The sequence below is a fragment of the Pseudoliparis swirei genome, chromosome 13 (assembly GCF_029220125.1).
Source record: "Pseudoliparis swirei isolate HS2019 ecotype Mariana Trench chromosome 13, NWPU_hadal_v1, whole genome shotgun sequence".
In the NCBI taxonomy this organism is placed as follows: Eukaryota; Metazoa; Chordata; class Actinopteri; order Perciformes; family Liparidae; genus Pseudoliparis; species Pseudoliparis swirei.
The window spans coordinates 621,349-641,931 of NC_079400.1; the positions used below are offsets into that span (position 1 = coordinate 621,349).

Below are 20,583 nucleotides of genomic sequence, written 5' to 3' on the forward strand. Positions count from 1 at the left end.
TTGAAAATATTTAAAATGTGGTTTTAGTCAATCCACTTACTCTGCTAACTGTGTCACAAGAAAACCACCAAGCGGAACGAACCTTCCACGTCAGGGAAGTATCCTCAGTCGGACTCATTCTCCAGTGACACCGAGGCACGTTGTGCTGAACGCAACAACACCGGACAGAAAGATATATTGTATTTCAAGAATGTTGGCTTGTAAATTGAGTCTGCGCCGCTGAGCACGTCTGTTGAACTAACTCGTTCAGTCGAACCTGGAACACTGGAGCAGAGAGCATGACAGAGGAGCGGCTGCTGTTTATCGGTAACATCTCAACAGAACCCACAACATACACACATGCATGTGAGTCTGGCTGTCGTCACGTGTGTGGTCCATTCTAGGACGGATTTTAGGAATGAAATGAAAATAGGTTCTAATTTGATTTGACTGAAGTTACCATTATCTGTTGTGAGCTTACGGTGTTTTTAACGACGTTGGTTCTGTCATACATTCGCGTGTCTGTTAGAATTCAAGTTAAAATACGATTTTAGGTCATTAACGCAATTCAAAGTCGATGCCCCCAGAGGGAAGTGATGCATGTGTTTGTGTGTGTTTTCAACAGCTATTGAACCAAAGTCAAACCGCTCTGGTCCCGTCTCCGAGGACCGAGCGGAGACGCTCAGTGACAACACCTTCAGGTTTAACTTCCTCGCTGACGACGCTCCAGCCCTCCAGGAGGAGACGTTTCCTCCTTCAGTCGCTGGGACCGACCCGGGAGCAGCCTGGACATCCAGCACAGGACAGGGCTCTGCTTTTACTTTCCACTTTGACATTCCTCCAGTTGAAGACATGGAGACGACAGAGACCCGAGACATTTGCTCTCCGATCAGCCGACTCTGTGTCCCAGAGGAAACGCCTGCCCGACACCAGGAGATTAACTCTCCAGCTGAGCCGTCACCGCAATCAAAAGCAAAGAAGAAGAAGAAGAAATCTGGAAAGAAAAACCTCTCGGATAGCGCTGAGGCACAGCAGACGCCGAGTTCAGCCGAGGGGAGTCAAGGCGGCGAGGACCCCGAGCTGGTCGGTGTGAAATACTTTTCTTTAAAGTAATCCCAGCGGGTCCAAGTTGATCAGTTGAGTCTAAAGGGACTCTGTTTCAGAGTGCAGAGGAGCAGCTGAACCGACAGCTGGACTGGTGCATCGAGCAGCTGGAATCGGGAATGGGGTCCCAGAGGGCGACACCAAAACAGAGTATGACGTTTACCTTCCACATCACTCACCAGTTCACACAAAACATTTTGGGAATATTATTCTATCTCTCCATCTATGTGCTGAGGTGCACATGTGAAGCCTGTTGTGAACATAAACAGAGTGTACTCTTCAGTATGACTTAGGGAGGTGTTAATGACACGTTGTCACCACATGTTCTCCCTGCAGAGGAGGAAGCCTCTCGCTCCCTGAAGACTCTACGGAGCGCAAAAGCTCCACTGGCCAAGAAGAGGCAGGTGATGAGAGCCATGACCGGAGATTACAGGAAAAAAATGGATGAGGAGAAGAGCAAGCAGTACAAACTAATTCAAAATGGTGAGTGGATTGTATTAATGGAGTGACTTGAACAGTAAAAACAACGAATGAACCGTGAAAGAACTTTAGAGTTCGGTCAAAGTGTTGTTAATAGAAAGGTTTCTCCAATCCCAACAGAAATGGCATCAGCTAAGGTCAAAGTGGTTTCAAATTCTCCAAAGAAGTCATCTTTCCACCGGAGAGCTGAGGCCAAGAAGCAGACTCCATCCACCGAGGAGGACCTGGATGCTGCCCACCTGGATGCTGCCCACCTGCATGCTGCCCACCTGGATGCTGCCCACCTGGATGCTGCCCACCTGCATGCTGCCCACCTGGATGCTGCCCACCTGGATGCTGCCCACCTGGATGCTGCCCACCTGCATGCTGCCCACCTGGATGCTGCCCACCTGGATGCTGCCCACCTGCATGCTGCCCACCTGCATGCTGCCCACCTGGATGCTGCCCACCTGCATGCTGCCCACCTGGATGCTGCCCACCTGGATGCTGCCCACCTGGATGCTGCCCACCTGCATGCTGCCCACCTGGATGCTGCCCACCTGGATGCTGCCCACCTGGATGCTGCCCACCTGGATGCTGCCCACCTGCATGCTGCCCACCTGGATGCTGCCCACCTGGATGCTGCCCACCTGCATGCTGCCCACCTGCATGCTGCCCACCTGGATGCTGCCCACCTGGATGCTGCCCACCTGGATGCTGCCCACCTGCATGCTGCCCACCTGGATGCTGCCCACCTGCATGCTGCCCCGGGCACACACCTGGAAATACAGACGCAGGAAGAGACGCCAGCCTTCGTCTTTACCTCATCAAAGGAGGAGTTTCACTTCAATTTTCTCTGATTTGAACCCCCTAGACACATTTCCCCAAACAAAATGTCGGCCTGTGCCAGTCGGCTGCATTGGAGGTCATGGAGAATAACATTCACACATTTAACTCTTCAATGGCTTCCTGCTTGTATTAAATATCTTAATAAAGGATTTTTTATTTGGTATGCATTGTATTTTTTTAATGACAATTTTCCTCATCAGCAGAAATTGTCCAGTATTTTAGCCATAACCATTATTTAAAACATTGTAAACCTGGAAAATATATATAGATGAAACTGTTTATCTCTTATCTGCGGACAGATTTCAAGTTAGGAGCCAGTGACATAAACTCCAACACTCAGGATCTTTGACACGTATAAACTTAATAATTTCCCCAAAGCTCAATTCAAAGAGTTAACTGTTAAACCAGCCAGTCATTACTCTATCTACAGTCTTAGTTCCATGGCCTGTTCAAAAAAAGTTTCTCAGGATCTTCACCGTTTAAACAGGAAAGGGCGGGGGGTGTTTCTACACGAGCACAATTGAGCGTTACACACAAAACTACAAAGTGTCAGCCGTTGAGAAAACAAACTACCGGGACCGTTGGTAAGTTTTACCTCCAGATGTTCACCTCTTTCACAACACATGGGTTCGTTTAGAATTGTCACGTGAATTCGTTGTCGCCTGTATATTATTCGGTGAGCGGTAGTTCGGTCACACCGGGCCGAACATTGAGCTAAAGACGCTCTAAGCTCGGTTATAAACACCAAGTAGAGAAGATAATGCCGCGTTTAAAGAGGACGACATTAAAGGTGACACTGGCTACACGACGGAAGACTCGTGGAATGAGTTCGGATCACAGGAGGAAACATAAACGAGGAGGGACTGGAGGTCACGAGGAGGGACTGGAGGTCACGAGGAGGGACTGAAGGTCACGAGGAGGGACTGGAGGTCACGAGGAGGGACTGGAGGTCACGAGAGGGACTGGAGGTCACGAGGAGGGACTGGAGGTCACGAGGAGGGACTGAAGGTCACGAGGAGGGACTGGAGGTCACGAGGAGGGACTGAGGGACGAGAGATGATGGCATGAGGAGAGAGTCGGAGGAGAAGGTGTCTACTAGTGTCTATTGGTTTATCTATTTTATAAGTGGAGGAACTGTTCATGTCAAAAAAAAAGTAGTACAACATTTATATTTTGGTTATGATTAATGATATGTTTGTAAATATGACAATGCGTATGGGAAGATGTGTCCAGATGACACGGTGTTGTGGGCCAGAGGGAGGAACGCAGACACGGCCCAGAAACGAGGTGAATCAGTTGACATGTGGGGATGAGATGGTGCCTTCAATGTCCAGTGAAGGAGACGCTCCTCAGGCCATCGATGAACATATATGGGGTTGTTTGCATATGAATCACAAATTACACCTTTGGTGCTCATTCTCAGTGCGGCCTCTTTTCAGGCGTGTGTGTGTGTGTGAGGAGTGGAGCATGTCGGAGCTCAGTGATGACGCCAGTGAGTCGGAGCAGCTGGGCGCCAGCCTCTCGCTGTGGCTGGGCGACTCCCTGCTGCGACTCGAGGAGCTGGACGTTCCTCTGGACCTCCACACCGCCTGCTCCATCGGCCAGTATGACGTGGTGGCCGAGTGCATCAAGAAGTGAGTGTTCAAATAATATGACGATCACCAGGTGTGTTTGTGACGCCCACAGCCCGATGATCCATGTGCATTGATACCTGATTGTAGAATATTCACCAATCAGGACTGCGTATTCCCAGGTGCTGTGACTGAACTATACGAGTGTGTGGTCACTAGTTGAGACGATGAGACACCAGAGTCCACTTCACTTGGGACTCTTTTATTCTGTAGACACGGACAGGTGGTTGGGGCAGGTACGGCTGGCACAGACAATGCTGGTTTTATCCCCAAAAGAAAATATGTACCATGTATTATCATCATACACTACTAAATGTAATACATGAGGAGCAGCTAACAAACAGTTAACACGATGTACATCATTCAAATTAACATAGACACCTCCATAGACCAGGTACCGTTAACATAGACACCTCCATAGACCAGGTACCGTTAACATAGACACCTCCATAGACCAGGTACCGTTAACATAGATACCTCCATAGACCAGGTACCGTTAACATAAACACCTCCATAGACCAGGTACCGTTAACATAGACACCTCCATAGACCAGGTACCGTTAACATAAACACCTCCATAGACCAGGTACCGTTAACATAGACACCTCCATAGACCAGGTACCGTTAACATAGACACCTCCATAGACCAGGTACCGTTAACATAAACACCTCCATAGACCAGGTACCGTTAACATAGATACCTCCATAGACCAGGTACCGTTAACATAAACACCTCCATAGACCAGGTACCGTTAACATAGATACCTCCATAGACCAGGTACCGTTAACATAGACACCTCCATAGACCAGGTACCGTTAACATAAACACCTCCATAGACCAGGTACCGTTAACATAGACACCTCCATAGACCAGGTACCGTTAACATAAACACCTCCATAGACCAGGTACCGTTAACATAAACACCTCCATAGACCAGGTACCGTTAACATAGACACCTCCATAGACCAGGTACCGTTAACATAGACACCTCCATAGACCAGGTACCGTTAACATAGACACCTCCATAGACCAGGTACCGTTAACATAAACACCTCCATAGACCAGGTACCGTTAACATAAACACCTCCATAGACCAGGTACCGTTAACATAGATACCTCCATAGACCAGGTACCGTTAACATAGACACCTCCATAGACCAGGTACCGTTAACATAGACACCTCCATAGACCAGGTACCGTTAACATAAACACCTCCATAGACCAGGTACCGTTAACATAGACACCTCCATAGACCAGGTACCGTTAACATAAACACCTCCATAGACCAGGTACCGTTAACATAGACACCTCCATAGACCAGGTACCGTTAACATAGACACCTCCATAGACCAGGTACCGTTAACATAGACACCTCCATAGACCAGGTACCGTTAACATAGATACCTCCATAGACCAGGTACCGTTAACATAGACACCTCCATAGACCAGGTACCGTTAACATAGATACCTCCATAGACCAGGTACCGTTAACATAAACACCTCCATAGACCAGGTACCGTTAACATAGACACCTCCATAGACCAGGTACCGTTAACATAAACACCTCCATAGACCAGGTACCGTTAACATAGACACCTCCATAGACCAGGTACCGTTAACATAAACACCTCCATAGACCAGGTACCGTTAACATAGACACCTCCATAGACCAGGTACCGTTAACATAGACACCTCCATAGACCAGGTACCGTTAACATAGATACCTCCATAGACCAGGTACCGTTAACATAGACACCTCCATAGACCAGGTACCGTTAACATAAACACCTCCATAGACCAGGTACCGTTAACATAGACACCTCCATAGACCAGGTACCGTTAACATAACACCTCCATAGACCAGGTACCGTTAACATAGACACCTCCATAGACCAGGTACCGTTAACATAGACACCTCCATAGACCAGGTACCGTTAACATAGACACCTCCATAGACCAGGTACCGTTAACATAGACACCTCCATAGACCAGGTACCGTTAACATAAACACCTCCATAGACCAGGTACCGTTAACATAAACACCTCCATAGACCAGGTACCGTTAACATAGATACCTCCATAGACCAGGTACCGTTAACATAAACACCTCCATAGACCAGGTACCGTTAACATAGATACCTCCATAGACCAGGTACCGTTAACATAAACACCTCCATAGACCAGGTACCGTTAACATAGATACCTCCATAGACCAGGTACCGTTAACATAGACACCTCCATAGACCAGGTACCGTTAACATAGACACCTCCATAGACCAGGTACCGTTAACATAAACACCTCCATAGACCAGGTACCGTTAACATAGATACCTCCATAGACCAGGTACCGTTAACATAAACACCTCCATAGACCAGGTACCGTTAACATAAACACCTCCATAGACCAGGTACCGTTAACATAGACACCTCCATAGACCAGGTACCGTTAACATAGACACCTCCATAGACCAGGTACCGTTAACATAAACACCTCCATAGACCAGGTACCGTTAACATAGACACCTCCATAGACCAGGTACCGTTAACATAAACACCTCCATAGACCAGGTACCGTTAACATAGATACCTCCATAGACCAGGTACCGTTAACATAGATACCTCCATAGACCAGGTACCGTTAACATAGATACCTCCATAGACCAGGTACCGTTAACATAGACACCTCCATAGACCAGGTACCGTTAACATAGACACCTCCATAGACCAGGTACCGTTAACATAAACACCTCCATAGACCAGGTACCGTTAACATAGACACCTCCATAGACCAGGTACCGTTAACATAAACACCTCCATAGACCAGGTACCGTTAACATAAACACCTCCATAGACCAGGTACCGTTAACATAGATACCTCCATAGACCAGGTACCGTTAACATAGACACCTCCATAGACCAGGTACCGTTAACATAGACACCTCCATAGACCAGGTACCGTTAACATAGACACCTCCATAGACCAGGTACCGTTAACATAGATACCTCCATAGACCAGGTACCGTTAACATAAACACCTCCATAGACCAGGTACCGTTAACATAAACACCTCCATAGACCAGGTACCGTTAACATAAACACCTCCATAGACCAGGTACCGTTAACATAGACACCTCCATAGACCAGGTACCGTTAACATAAACACCTCCATAGACCAGGTACCGTTAACATAAACACCTCCATAGACCAGGTACCGTTAACATAAACACCTCCATAGACCAGGTACCGTTAACATAGACACCATAAGAACCAGCCAAGCGTTCCCACTCGGTGTCTCCAGCCGGGGTTCTGCTGCCAACGGGCTCCCCGCCGGGCTCTGGTCGCCTCCTGTTGCCGAGCTGCTCGTCACGACCACCTCGTGTCCTTTCAGACGGGAGGTGGACCTGAACGGCAAGAACGTGGGCGGCTGGACCCCACTGATGTATGCGTCTTACATCGGCCATGACAACATCGCAAACCTCCTGCTGGAGGCCGGCGTGAGCGTCAACGCCACCACCGCCAAAGGGTTGAGCCCCTTGATGCTGGCGGCGAGCTGCGGGAACGAAAGCATCGCGTACTTCCTGCTTCAGGTACAACATGTCCTTCAGATACAACATGTCCTTCAGGTACAACATGTCCTTCAGATACAACATGTCCTACAGATACAACATGTCCTTCAGGTACAACATGTCCTTCAGATACAACATGTCCTACAGATACAACATGTCCTTCAGGTACAACATGTCCTTCAGGTACAACATGTCCTTCAGGTACAACATGTCCTTCAGATACAACATGTCCTACAGATACAACATGTCCTTCAGATACAACATGTCCTTCAGATACAACATGTCCTACAGATACAACATGTCCTTCAGATACAACATGTCCTTCAGGTACAACATGTCCTTCAGATACAACATGTCCTTCAGATGCAACATGTCCTTCAGGTACAACATGTCCTTCAGATACAACATGTCCTTCAGGTACAACATGTCCTTCAGATGCAACATGTCCTTCAGATGCAACATGTCCTTCAGGTACAACATGTCCTTCAGGTACAACATGTCCTTCAGATGCAACATGTCCTTCAGGTACAACATGTCCTTCAGATACAACATGTCCTTCAGGTACAACATGTCCTTCAGATGCAACATGTCCTACAGGTACAACATGTCCTTCAGGTACAACATGTCCTTCAGATGCAACATGTCCTACAGGTACAACATGTCCTTCAGGTACAACATGTCCTTCAGATACAACATGTCCTTCAGGTGCAACATGTCCTTCAGATACAACATGTCCTTCAGGTACAACATGTCCTTCAGATACAACATGTCCTACAGATACAACATGTCCTTCAGGTACAACATGTCCTTCAGGTACAACATGTCCTTCAGATACAACATGTCCTTCAGGTACAACATGTCCTTCAGGTGCAACATGTCCTTCAGATGCAACATGTCCTACAGATACAACATGTCCTTCAGGTACAACATGTCCTTCAGATACAACATGTCCTTCAGGTACAACATGTCCTACAGGTACAACATGTCCTTCAGGTACAACATGTCCTTCAGGTACAACATGTCCTTCAGGTACAACATGTCCTTCAGGTACAACATGTCCTTCAGATACAACATGTCCTTCAGATACAACATGTCCTACAGGTACAACATGTCCTACAGGTACAACATGTCCTTCAGGTACAACATGTCCTACAGATACAACATGTCCTTCAGGTACAACATGTCCTTCAGATACAACATGTCCTTCAGATACAACATGTCCTTCAGATACAACATGTCCTACAGGTACAACATGTCCTACAGGTACAACATGTCCTTCAGGTACAACATGTCCTACAGATACAACATGTCCTTCAGATACAACATGTCCTTCAGGTACAACATGTCCTTCAGGTACAACATGTCCTTCAGGTACAACATGTCCTTCAGGTACAACATGTCCTTCAGATACAACATGTCCTTCAGATACAACATGTCCTTCAGATACAACATGTCCTACAGGTACAACATGTCCTACAGGTACAACATGTCCTTCAGGTACAACATGTCCTACAGATACAACATGTCCTTCAGGTACAACATGTCCTTCAGATACAACATGTCCTACAGGTACAACATGTCCTTCAGGTACAACATGTCCTTCAGGTACAACATGTCCTTCAGGTACAACATGTCCTTCAGATACAACATGTCCTTCAGGTACAACATGTCCTTCAGGTACAACATGTCCTACAGATACAACATGTCCTTCAGATGCAACATGTCCTACAGGTACAACATGTCCTTCAGGTACAACATGTCCTACAGATACAACATGTCCTTCAGATGCAACATGTCCTACAGATACAACATGTCCTTCAGGTACAACATGTCCTTCAGGTACAACATGTCCTTCAGGTACAACATGTCCTACAGATACAACATGTCCTTCAGATGCAACATGTCCTACAGATACAACATGTCCTACAGATACAACATGTCCTTCAGGTACAACATGTCCTACAGATACAACATGTCCTTCAGGTACAACATGTCCTACAGATACAACATGTCCTTCAGATGCAACATGTCCTACAGGTACAACATGTCCTTCAGGTACAACATGTCCTACAGGTACAACATGTCCTTCAGGTACAACATGTCCTTCAGATACAACATGTCCTTCAGGTACAACATGTCCTTCAGGTACAACATTTCCTACAGATGCAACATTTCCTTCAGATGCAACATGTCCTACAGATACAACATGTCCTACAGATGCAACATGTCCTACAGGTACAACATGTCCTTCAGGTACAACATGTCCTACAGATACAACATGTCCTTCAGGTACAACATGTCCTTCAGATACAACATGTCCTTCAGGTACAACATGTCCTTCAGGTACAACATGTCCTTCAGATACAACATGTCCTTCAGATACAACATGTCCTACAGGTACAACATGTCCTTCAGATGCAACATGTCCTACAGGTACAACATGTCCTTCAGATGCAACATGTCCTACAGCTACAACATGTCCTTCAGGTACAACATGTCCTACAGGTACAACATGTCCTTCAGGTACAACATGTCCTTCAGATACAACATGTCCTTCAGGTACAACATGTCCTTCAGGTACAACATGTCCTACAGGTACAACATGTCCTTCAGGTACAACATGTCCTTCAGATGCAACATGTCCTACAGCTACAACATGTCCTTCAGGTACAACATGTCCTTCAGGTACAACATGTCCTTCAGATGCAACATGTCCTTCAGGTACAACATGTCCTTCAGGTACAACATGTCCTTCAGGTACAACATGTCCTTCAGGTACAACATGTCCTTCAGATACAACATGTCCTTCAGGTACAACATGTCCTTCAGGTACAACATGTCCTTCAGGTACAACATGTCCTTCAGATACAACATGTCCTTCAGGTACAACATGTCCTACAGATACAACATGTCCTTCAGGTCCAACATGTCCTACAGGTACAACATGTCCTACAGATACAACATGTCCTACAGGTACAACATGTCCTTCAGATACAACATGTCCTTCAGGTACAACATGTCCTTCAGGTACAACATGTCCTTCAGATACAACATGTCCTTCAGGTACAACATGTCCTTCAGGTACAACATGTCCTTCAGATACAACATGTCCTTCAGGTACAACATGTCCTACAGGTACAACATGTCCTTCAGGTACAACATGTCCTTCAGATACAACATGTCCTTCAGGTACAACATGTCCTACAGATACAACATGTCCTTCAGGTCCAACATGTCCTACAGGTACAACATGTCCTACAGATACAACATGTCCTTCAGGTACAACATGTCCTTCAGATACAACATGTCCTTCAGGTACAACATGTCCTTCAGGTACAACATGTCCTTCAGATACAACATGTCCTTCAGATACAACATGTCCTTCAGGTACAACATGTCCTTCAGATACAACATGTCCTTCAGGTACAACATGTCCTTCAGGTACAACATGTCCTTCAGATACAACATGTCCTTCAGGTACAACATGTCCTACAGGTACAACATGTCCTACAGATACAACATGTCCTACAGGTACAACATGTCCTTCAGGTACAACATGTCCTTCAGATACAACATGTCCTTCAGATACAACATGTCCTACAGATACAACATGTCCTACAGATACAACATGTCCTTCAGATACAACATGTCCTACAGGTACAACATGTCCTACAGGTACAACATGTCCTTCAGGTACAACATGTCCTTCAGGTACAACATGTCCTACAGGTACAACATGTCCTACAGGTACAACATGTCCTTCAGATACAACATGTCCTTCAGGTACAACATGTCCTACAGATACAACATGTCCTTCAGATACAACATGTCCTTCAGATACAACATGTCCTTCAGGTACAACATGTCCTACAGATACAACATGTCCTTCAGGTACAACATGTCCTTCAGGTACAACATGTCCTTCAGGTACAACATGTCCTTCAGATACAACATGTCCTACAGATACAACATGTCCTTCAGATACAACATGTCCTTCAGGTACAACATGTCCTACAGATGCAACATGTCCTTCAGATACAACATGTCCTTCAGATACAACATGTCCTACAGATGCAACATGTCCTTCAGATACAACATGTCCTTCAGATACAACATGTCCTTCAGGTACAACATGTCCTACAGATACAACATGTCCTTCAGATACAACATGTCCTTCAGGTACAACATGTCCTTCAGGTACAACATGTCCTTCAGATACAACATGTCCTTCAGGTACAACATGTCCTTCAGGTACAACATGTCCTTCAGGTACAACATGTCCTACAGATACAACATGTCCTTCAGGTACAACATGTCCTACAGGTACAACATGTCCTTCAGATGCAACATGTCCTACAGGTACAACATGTCCTTCAGGTACAACATGTCCTTCAGGTACAACATGTCCTTCAGGTACAACATGTCCTACAGGTACAACATGTCCTTCAGGTACAACATGTCCTTCAGATACAACATGTCCTTCAGGTACAACATGTCCTTCAGGTCCAACATGTCCTTCAGATACAACATGTCCTTCAGGTACAACATGTCCTTCAGGTACAACATGTCCTACAGGTACAACATGTCCTTCAGGTACAACATGTCCTTCAGATACAACATGTCCTTCAGGTACAACATGTCCTTCAGGTACAACATGTCCTACAGGTACAACATGTCCTTCAGGTACAACATGTCCTTCAGATACAACATGTCCTTCAGGTACAACATGTCCTTCAGGTACAACATGTCCTTCAGATACAACATGTCCTTCAGGTACAACATGTCCTTCAGATACAACATGTCCTTCAGATACAACATGTCCTTCAGGTACAACATGTCCTTCAGGTACAACATGTCCTTCAGGTACAACATGTCCTTCAGGTACAACATGTCCTTCAGGTACAACATGTCCTTCAGGTACAACATGTCCTTCAGGTTCAACATGTCCTTCAGGTACAACATGTCCTTCAGATACAACATGTCCTTCAGGTTCAACATGTCCTTCAGGTACAACATGTCCTTCAGGTTCAACATGTCCTTCAGGTACAACATGTCCTTCAGGTACAACATGTCCTACAGATACAACATGTCCTTCAGATACAACATGTCCTTCAGGTACAACATGTCCTTTAGGTACAACATGTCCTTCAGATACAACATGTCCTTCAGGTTCAACATGTCCTTCAGGTACAACATGTCCTTCAGGTACAACATGTCCTTCAGGTACAACATGTCCTTCAGATACAACATGTCCTTCAGGTACAACATGTCCTTCAGGTACAACATGTCCTTCAGGTACAACATGTCCTTTAGGTACAACATGTCCTTCAGATACAACATGTCCTTCAGATACAACATGTCCTTCAGGTACAACATGTCCTTCAGGTACAACATGTCCTACAGGTACAACATGTCCTTCAGGTACAACATGTCCTACAGGTTCAACATGTCCTTCAGGTACAACATGTCCTTCAGGTACAACATGTCCTTCAGATACAACATGTCCTACAGGTACAACATGTCCTTCAGGTACAACATGTCCTTCAGATACAACATGTCCTTCAGGTTCAACATGTCCTTCAGGTACAACATGTCCTTCAGATACAACATGTCCTTCAGATACAACATGTCCTTTAGGAAACGTCACGTCGAGGTATTTGTGTTCATAGTTAAGGGACTAAATCACACAAAGCCACCAGAATGTTCCTTTAACCCGAAGGTGGATCAATGTCCAGCTGTAAGTGAAGGCCACCTGCTGGTCACTGTGTCATTACCATACAATGATATATATCGAAGACGGAAAAACTATCCGTTTGTCTTTTATACGGGGTTAGATTAAAGTTGTTCTTATTTAAATGTGTTGTTATTCAGAGGTGTTAAAGGCTCATGTTTCTGAACCCAAAGCAAGGCGCTGAGCTGGAGCTGAAGGACTCTCGAGGCTGGACCGCTCTGTTCCACTGCACCAGCACCGGCCACCAGCAGATGGTCCGCTTCCTGCTGGATAACAACGCCGACGCCAACGTCAAGTGAGCCTCCTCTTCGCCCCAGAGGCAGCACTTCACACCAGAGTGTCACGACTTTGACTTCCTCCACAGGGAGCCGTCCTCTGGCTTCACCACCCTGATGGAGGCGGCTGCTTCTGGACATGAAATCATCGTTCAGTACCTCCTGGATCACGTGAGTGGGTTCCACCATCACGGCACCGGGGATGGCCGATGGGCGTACACAAAGGAGATGACGCCGTACGATCAGGACACCCGCTTTGTTTTGTTCGTCGACAGAAAGTTAAAGTGGACGAGCGTAACGGTAAAGGAGAGACGGCCCGCGCCCTCGCCATGCTCTACGGCTACACCAAGATCGCCAGCCTCATGGACTTGCATTCTCCACGGATCAAAGCAGGTGCTTGTTGGAACTCCTCATCGCTTTCCTTTTGAATAAATGAGTTGTCTTTTGTATTCTTATTGATTTTCTGTGTGTTCCATCTCGACAGGACACTTTGAGGACCCGAGCTCCTCCGAGGACTCGGACAGCGCGCCGCCGCGGGCGAGGCCGAGTCGAAACCGAGCTAAAGGCGTTAGCATCCATGACGGGCCCCAGGCCATCGCCAAGTTCCGAGTCGGAGGCACCAGCAAACTCTGTGGTATGTCACATGACCTATCTGGTCAGATTACTCAAAGGAGTGACTGACACAGTAGATCGATTTCCCTTGAGTGTTGAAACAAAGCTCTGTAAATTCAGATTTCATCACAGAGATTATAAAAACAAAACATAATCCCTCCGCATTCAGCCATTCATTAATAAAGTCTGTTTAATAGTTCTTTCCTCCCCAGAGCCTCCTGCAGCGCCGCCTAGCTCCGCGGCGCTTCGTGATATCGGTGAACAGCGCGAGGCGATCCGCAACCGAGACGTGACCTCGCCCATCAACGAGCTGGACGGCCAGAGCAACAGCAGCAGAGGTGAGCGGCGCTCTGTGACATCACAGATGTGTCTTTGGAAGAAAGGCACCGTGAGCAACCAGTGATGTCCTCACGAGTCCGCCAGAGCAGTCCCAACATGTTCTGATTCTGCTGCAGATGACAGTCCATTCTTTGAGAATGACATGCCCACCATGAGGAGCAGCAGCAGCAGCAGCGAAGGCCTGCCCCACGTTATCGGCCTCAAGTGGGAGGGCTCGGTGGAGAGCAACGAGGTGAGCGCCAGAGCGCCTCGAGTCCAACACCACATCGTAGTTTCATGTCTGACGCCGTGTTCTCCACCAGGACTCGGACCAGAGCAAGAAGAGCAGCTCCCGCCGCGTGAATAAGGGCCACCACTCGAAAGGCAAGAATCGCCACGGGAGCAGCGATGCGACGCACTCGAGCGGCACTGGGAACTGTGGGATGCGCTCGCATGTTGGTCTTCCCCCTTCCTACGCTGGTCCCAAGGCATGGCAACGCCTCCTTTCTCTCTGATGTGTTCATAGTTTGTCTCTTCTGGTCCGACTCGGGTCTAAAACCTTCCGTCTTTGTAGGATCTGGCCGAGTTCTTGGAACAAATCGGCTTTTCTAAGTATCTCCCGGTTCTTGAGGAGCAAGACATTGACCTGCGGATATTTCTCACCTTGACTGAAAATGATCTCAAAGAAATCGGGATCACGTAAGAGACTCTTTCACACTGACCCACGGCACACGGCCTCTTGTTGTGCACATGAAATGCTGAATCCGTCCTCCACTCCAGGTTGTTTGGACCCAAGCGGAAGATGACCTCGGCGATAGCGAGATGGCACAGCAGCGCGCGGCCACCCAGCAACGCTCTGGAGCAGGCCTATGCCGACCAGCTGGAGGCGGAGATGCAGGAGATGGCCATCCAGCTGCACAAAGTAACAGCAGTGCAAACGCACTCCGTGGAGCGGGCGAGCAACAGTTTCTTTCATCTCTCCACCGGACTGAAATCCTTCGCCCACGTTCAACGCTCTGCTGTCCTTGTCTAGCACTGCGAGGAGGCGGAGAGCCTGCAGAGCCAAGTGTCTCAGGAGAAGGAGCTGCGCACCGTGATGGAGGGATGTCTGATGGAGGACAAGGTGGCATGGAGGAGGGTCCGAGCCGAGCTGGTGGAGAACCACCGGCTCGCTCAGGAGATGAGCGCCACGCTGGCCGAGTCCAGGGCCCGCAGCGCCGGCCTGCTCTCCTGGGCCGCCGCCGAGGGGAGGAGCCGCTCGCACGCAGGGGAGGAGCCAACAGGTGAGCGAGGTGTTGAAGGCGAGTTGAGGGGATAGCTCCTCTTTGACATTGTGTGATGAAGACGATATGTTCCTTTTCCTTGCAGCTGCAGAGAGCTCCACGCGCTGCAGCGCTGCGGCGCTCCTGGAGCAGCTGGCTTCCTTTGAGGAGGAGCTGGGTGAGATGGCGTCACCTCGGTGGCTTTGTGTCGGGCCGCTTGAGGCTCATCCTGTCGTCTGCTTACAGCGGGGACCCTGGAGACCGTGCTGCACAGCCTGAGGCGACTGAGTGCCTCCGAGAAAGTATCCGACAGCTGGGAACAGCCGTAACTTACAGGTGAGAGCTCTTTACACGTTTCATTGGATGAAAACAAGCGTTGAAAGAGTTCCAGCGCTAAGAAACATCACTTTTCTTTGTTTGTATTTGAGGAGGCTTCTTGCCCATATTTGACGGAGGGTGATCTCTCACCACCCTGAACGACCTCACTGACACGAGAGAAGGCCAAAGACGAGGCCGGCCCTGCTGGACCGGAGCGGCTCGGGGAGCCAACCGGCTGACTGCTGCTCCCGGATTGGCTGATGGACCAGAGCTCGCCAGATGTGGACCAGGCAACGGGTTGCGGCAGTGAAACGACCAACAGGCAGGAAGGGAACCTCACTCGCTTGAACCGGTTGAAGCTGGACTCCAGAGGAGCCGGACCGGTCGCAGGTCAGAGGCTGCAAGACTGTGAACTTCACTCTCTCCCAACATGAAATGTGGTTTGATGTTCGTGCCACAAGCGGAAGAGTCGTAGTCATCGTTATTTGAATGAAATCTGATTTGTATGCTGTTTGTAATGTCCTGCTGCCTGCAGTGAGGAGAGATGTGTGACCTGTCAGTGCATCATGTACATCTATACATTCTGTTCCAATAGATTCATCAGGGGTGCAAGAAGAGTCGATCAATCAGATTTACTTTGTAGATCCGTCTTACCACCAAATTCTCCCATATCTTTAAAATGCCAGATGGTCGTGTTGCATTAAAACCTCGAGGTGGACACACTTTGTTTTAAGCTAAATTATCTTTATATTTCAATGTTTCTCAACATAATCCGATTTCGGAGCAGCACATCTTTGTATTATGACAACTGTTTATTTTTGTGTGACCAAAACACTAAATTCATGACAGTTTGAAGAGAATATTTGCAAATGTATTGGAGTTCCAGTATTTCTGCCAGCGACGCGAGTGAAATGATGAGTGGTTGTTCACACATTGTGGACAAAATGATCCAAACAGATAGAAAAACAAGAGCAGCCTTTTGGGAGAGATTCCATGATCAGTTGTATTAAGATTTCTGAGGTCAAGCAACCGTTAAATGTCCGGTCGTCTAAAGAGCAGGAAAACACAAACATACATTTTCTAGTTTGAGTTTGTTAACTCGGACGTCACGGCTCCCCCCCCCCCCCCATGATCAGAGGAGTTAATGGGAAGCTTAATGAAGAAGATGAAGAGTCTGACGACAACAGGACCAACGTGTCGCTGAGCAGCATCCAGAATGTAAATGAGCCAAATGAACAGTCAGGGTTATGACAGACGGATACAATATTCTCCATCTTTGTTTTACGAGTCAAAATAGTTATAAAATACTGGGATGTGACGGATTCTGACATTTTCTGTTAAATGTGGACAAAGAAGACGTCAGGTTCAAGTGTATTGCTTTAATGTATTGTCTGAGTAGAGCCATTCTCATATAAATTATTTAAACATTATCTACAGTCCTTCAAAATAAGATATCGCGTTATGTATAAACTAACAATCCACAAACGGTTCTTCCTGTACAGCCTTCAGGATTTTACTGAGGGGTTTAAAAACAATGCAAAATGCAGCAAGTGTGAATTAACAAAAATAGAGTTATATTCTGTGAATATCGGTTTGCTTAAACGCAAATCCACCACCGGCTGATAATCACCAATTCAAATGTGAATGTGTGTCTCTTGAGCGTCCAGGAGAGCGCACATCCTCTTCCTCCTCTTCCTCCTCTGGACGATAGCAGACCTTCTAGTTCTTCTTCAAATACACATCCGTCATCCTCCCCATGGTGGAGAGACTCCAGGCCAGGTGGAGGATGCGCTCTCTCGGTGGCGGCTCAGGTGTATTCACACAAGAGGCTCAGGTGTATTCACACAGGGGGCTCAGGTGTATTCACACAAGAGGCTCAGGTGTATTCACACAGGAGGCTCAGGTGTATTCACACAGGGGGCTCAGGTGTATTCACACAGGGGGCTCAGGTGTATTCACACAGGGGGCTCAGGTGTATTCACACAGGAGGCTCAGGTGTATTCACACAAGAGGCTCAGGTGTATTCACACAGGAGGCTCAGGTGTATTCACACAGGGGGCTCAGGTGTATTCACACAGGAGGCTCAGGTGTATTCACACAGGGGGCTCAGGTGTATTCACACAGGAGGCTCAGGTGTATTCACACAGGGGCTCAGGTGTATTCACACAGGGGGCTCAGGTGTATTCACACAGGGGGCTCAGGTGTATTCACACAGGGGGCTCAGGTGTATTCACACAAGAGGCTCAGGTGTATTCACACAGGGGGCTCAGGTGTATTCACACAGGGGGCTCAGGTGTATTCACACAGGAGGTTCAGGTGTATTCACACAGGGGGCTCAGGTGTATTCACACAGGAGGTTCAGGTGTATTCACACAAGAGGCTCAGGTGTATTCACACAGGGGGCTCAGGTGTATTCACACAGGAGGTTCAGGTGTATTCACACAAGAGGCTCAGGTGTATTCACACAGGAGGCTCAGGTGTATTCACACAGGGGGCTCAGGTGTATTCACACAAGAGGCTCAGGTGTATTCACACAGGAGGCTCAGGTGTATTCACACAGGGGGCTCAGGTGTATTCACACAGGAGGCTCAGGTGTATTCACACAGGAGGCTCAGGTGTATTCACACAGGGGGCTCAGGTGTATTCACACAGGGGGCTCAGGTGTATTCACACAGGAGGCTCAGGTGTATGCACACAGGGGGCTCAGGTGTATTCACACAAGAGGCTCAGGTGTATTCACACAGGAGGCTCAGGTGTATTCACACAGGGGGCTCAGGTGTATTCACACAGGAGGCTCAGGTGTATTCACACAGGAGGCTCAGGTGTATTCACACAGGAGGCTCAGGTGTATTCACACAGGAGGTTCAGGTGTATTCACACAGGAGGCTCAGGTGTATTCACACAGGAGGCTCAGGTGTATTCACACAAGAGGCTCAGGTGTATTCACACAGGGGTTCAGGTGTATTCACACAGGAGGTTCAGGTGTATTCACACAGGAGGCTCAGGTGTATTCACACAGGAGGCTCAGGTGTATTCACACAGGAGGCTCAGGTGTATTCACACAGGAGGCTCAGGTGTATTCACACAGGAGGCTCAGGTGTATTCACACAGGAGGCTCAGGTGTATTCACACAGGGGGCTCAGGTGTATTCACACAGGAGGCTCAGGTGTATTCACACAGGAGGTTCAGGTGTATTCACACAGGGGGCTCAGGTGTATTCACACAGGGGCTCAGGTGTATTCACACAGGGGCTCAGGTGTATTCACACAGGGGCTCAGGTGTATTCACACAGGGGCTCAGGTGTATTCACACAGAGGCTCAGGTGTATTCACACAGGGGCTCAGGTGTATTCACACAGGAGGCTCAGGTGTATTCACACAGGGCTCAGGTGTATTCACACAGGGGCTCAGGTGTATTCACACAGGAGGCTCAGGTGTATTCACACAGGGGCTCAGGTGTATTCACACAGGAGGCTCAGGTGTATTCACACAGGGGCTCAGGTGTATTCACACAGGGCTCAGGTGTATTCACACAGGGGGCTCAGGTGTATTCACACAGGAGGCTCAGGTGTATTCACACAGGGGGCTCAGGTGTATTCACACAGGAGGCTCAGGTGTATTCACACAGGAGGCTCAGGTGTATTCACACAGGGGGCTCAGGTGTATTCACACAGGGGGCTCAGGTGTATTCACACAGGAGGCTCAGGTGTATTCACACAGGAGGCTCAGGTGTATTCACACAGGAGGCTCAGGTGTATTCACACAGGGGGCTCAGGTGTATTCACACAGGAGGCTCAGGTGTATTCACACAGGGGGCTCAGGTGTATTCACACAGGGGGCTCAGGTGTATTCACACAAGAGGCTCAGGTGTATTCACACAGGAGGCTCAGGTGTATTCACACAAGAGGCTCAGGTGTATTCACACAGGGGGCTCAGGTGTATTCACACAAGAGGCTCAGGTGTATTCACACAGGAGGCTCAGGTGTATTCACACAAGAGGCTCAGGTGTATTCACACAGGAGGCTCAGGTGTATTCACACAGGAGGCTCAGGTGTATTCACACAGGAGGCTCAGGTGTATTCACACAGGGGGCTCAGGTGTATTCACACAGGAGGCTCAGGTGTATTCACACAGGGGGCTCAGGTGTATTCACACAGGAGGCTCAGGTGTATTCACACAGGAGGCTCAGGTGTATTCACACAGGAGGCTCAGGTGTATTCACACAGGGGGCTCAGGTGTATTCACACAGGAGGCTCAGGTGTATTCACACAGGGGGCTCAGGTGTATTCACACAGGGGGCTCAGGTGTATTCACACAGGGGGCTCAGGTGTATTCACACAGGGGGCTCAGGTGTATTCACACAGGGGGCTCAGGTGTATTCACACAGGGGGCTCAGGTGTATTCACACAGGAGGCTCAGGTGTATTCACACAGGGGGCTCAGGTGTATTCACACAGGAGGCTCAGGTGTATTCACACAG

At 48.0% G+C, this 20,583-nt stretch overlaps 2 protein-coding genes across 6 annotated transcripts; both read left to right on the forward strand.

Annotated features, from left to right (window-relative positions):
* Positions 1-115: 115 nt before the first annotated feature.
* Positions 116-2,552, forward strand: c13h8orf33 (chromosome 13 C8orf33 homolog). Of its 2 annotated transcripts, none has more exons than XM_056429988.1 (5): positions 116-345; positions 605-1,062; positions 1,143-1,233; positions 1,420-1,566; positions 1,684-2,552. In XM_056429988.1, the coding sequence occupies exons 1-5, from the start codon at positions 279-281 to the stop codon at positions 2,400-2,402; spliced, it is 1,482 nt and encodes a 493-aa protein (XP_056285963.1). In that variant the 5' UTR covers positions 116-278; the 3' UTR covers positions 2,403-2,552. The 2 variants fall into 2 exon arrangements, with proteins under 2 accessions (XP_056285963.1, XP_056285965.1); XM_056429990.1 differs by having other exon boundaries at positions 116-306.
* A 359-nt stretch (positions 2,553-2,911) lies between these two features.
* On the forward strand, positions 2,912-17,535 carry anks3 (ankyrin repeat and sterile alpha motif domain containing 3). 4 transcript variants are annotated; one of them, XM_056430495.1, is made up of 16 exons: positions 2,912-2,975; positions 3,831-4,025; positions 7,412-7,610; positions 13,494-13,615; positions 13,685-13,766; positions 13,871-13,988; positions 14,080-14,229; positions 14,405-14,545; positions 14,663-14,778; positions 14,849-15,013; positions 15,100-15,224; positions 15,306-15,447; positions 15,559-15,808; positions 15,894-15,965; positions 16,034-16,123; positions 16,219-17,535. In XM_056430495.1, exons 2-15 carry the CDS (start codon positions 3,859-3,861, stop codon positions 16,114-16,116), a joined length of 1,932 nt encoding a protein of 643 aa, XP_056286470.1. In that variant the 5' UTR covers positions 2,912-2,975; positions 3,831-3,858; the 3' UTR covers positions 16,117-16,123; positions 16,219-17,535. The 4 variants fall into 4 exon arrangements, with proteins under 4 accessions (XP_056286470.1, XP_056286468.1, XP_056286467.1 ...); XM_056430493.1 differs by lacking the exon at positions 2,912-2,975 and having other exon boundaries at positions 3,517-4,025; positions 16,216-17,535; XM_056430492.1 differs by lacking the exon at positions 2,912-2,975 and having other exon boundaries at positions 3,517-4,025.
* The last annotated feature ends 3,048 nt before the right edge of the window (positions 17,536-20,583 follow it).

Coding starts and splice junctions, on each gene's coding strand:
- c13h8orf33 (XM_056429988.1), top strand. CDS start 279: ATGACAGAGGAGCGGCTGCTGTTTATCGGTAACATCTCAACAGAACCC. Junction 346..604: donor CACAACATACACACATGCAT/GTGAGTCTGGCT, acceptor TGTTTTCAACAG/CTATTGAACCAAAGTCAAAC. Junction 1,567..1,683: donor GTACAAACTAATTCAAAATG/GTGAGTGGATTG, acceptor CAATCCCAACAG/AAATGGCATCAGCTAAGGTC.
- anks3 (XM_056430493.1), top strand. CDS start 3,571: ATGATTAATGATATGTTTGTAAATATGACAATGCGTATGGGAAGATGT. Junction 7,611..13,493: donor TCGCGTACTTCCTGCTTCAG/GTACAACATGTC, acceptor CTGAACCCAAAG/CAAGGCGCTGAGCTGGAGCT. Junction 13,767..13,870: donor TTCAGTACCTCCTGGATCAC/GTGAGTGGGTTC, acceptor GTTCGTCGACAG/AAAGTTAAAGTGGACGAGCG.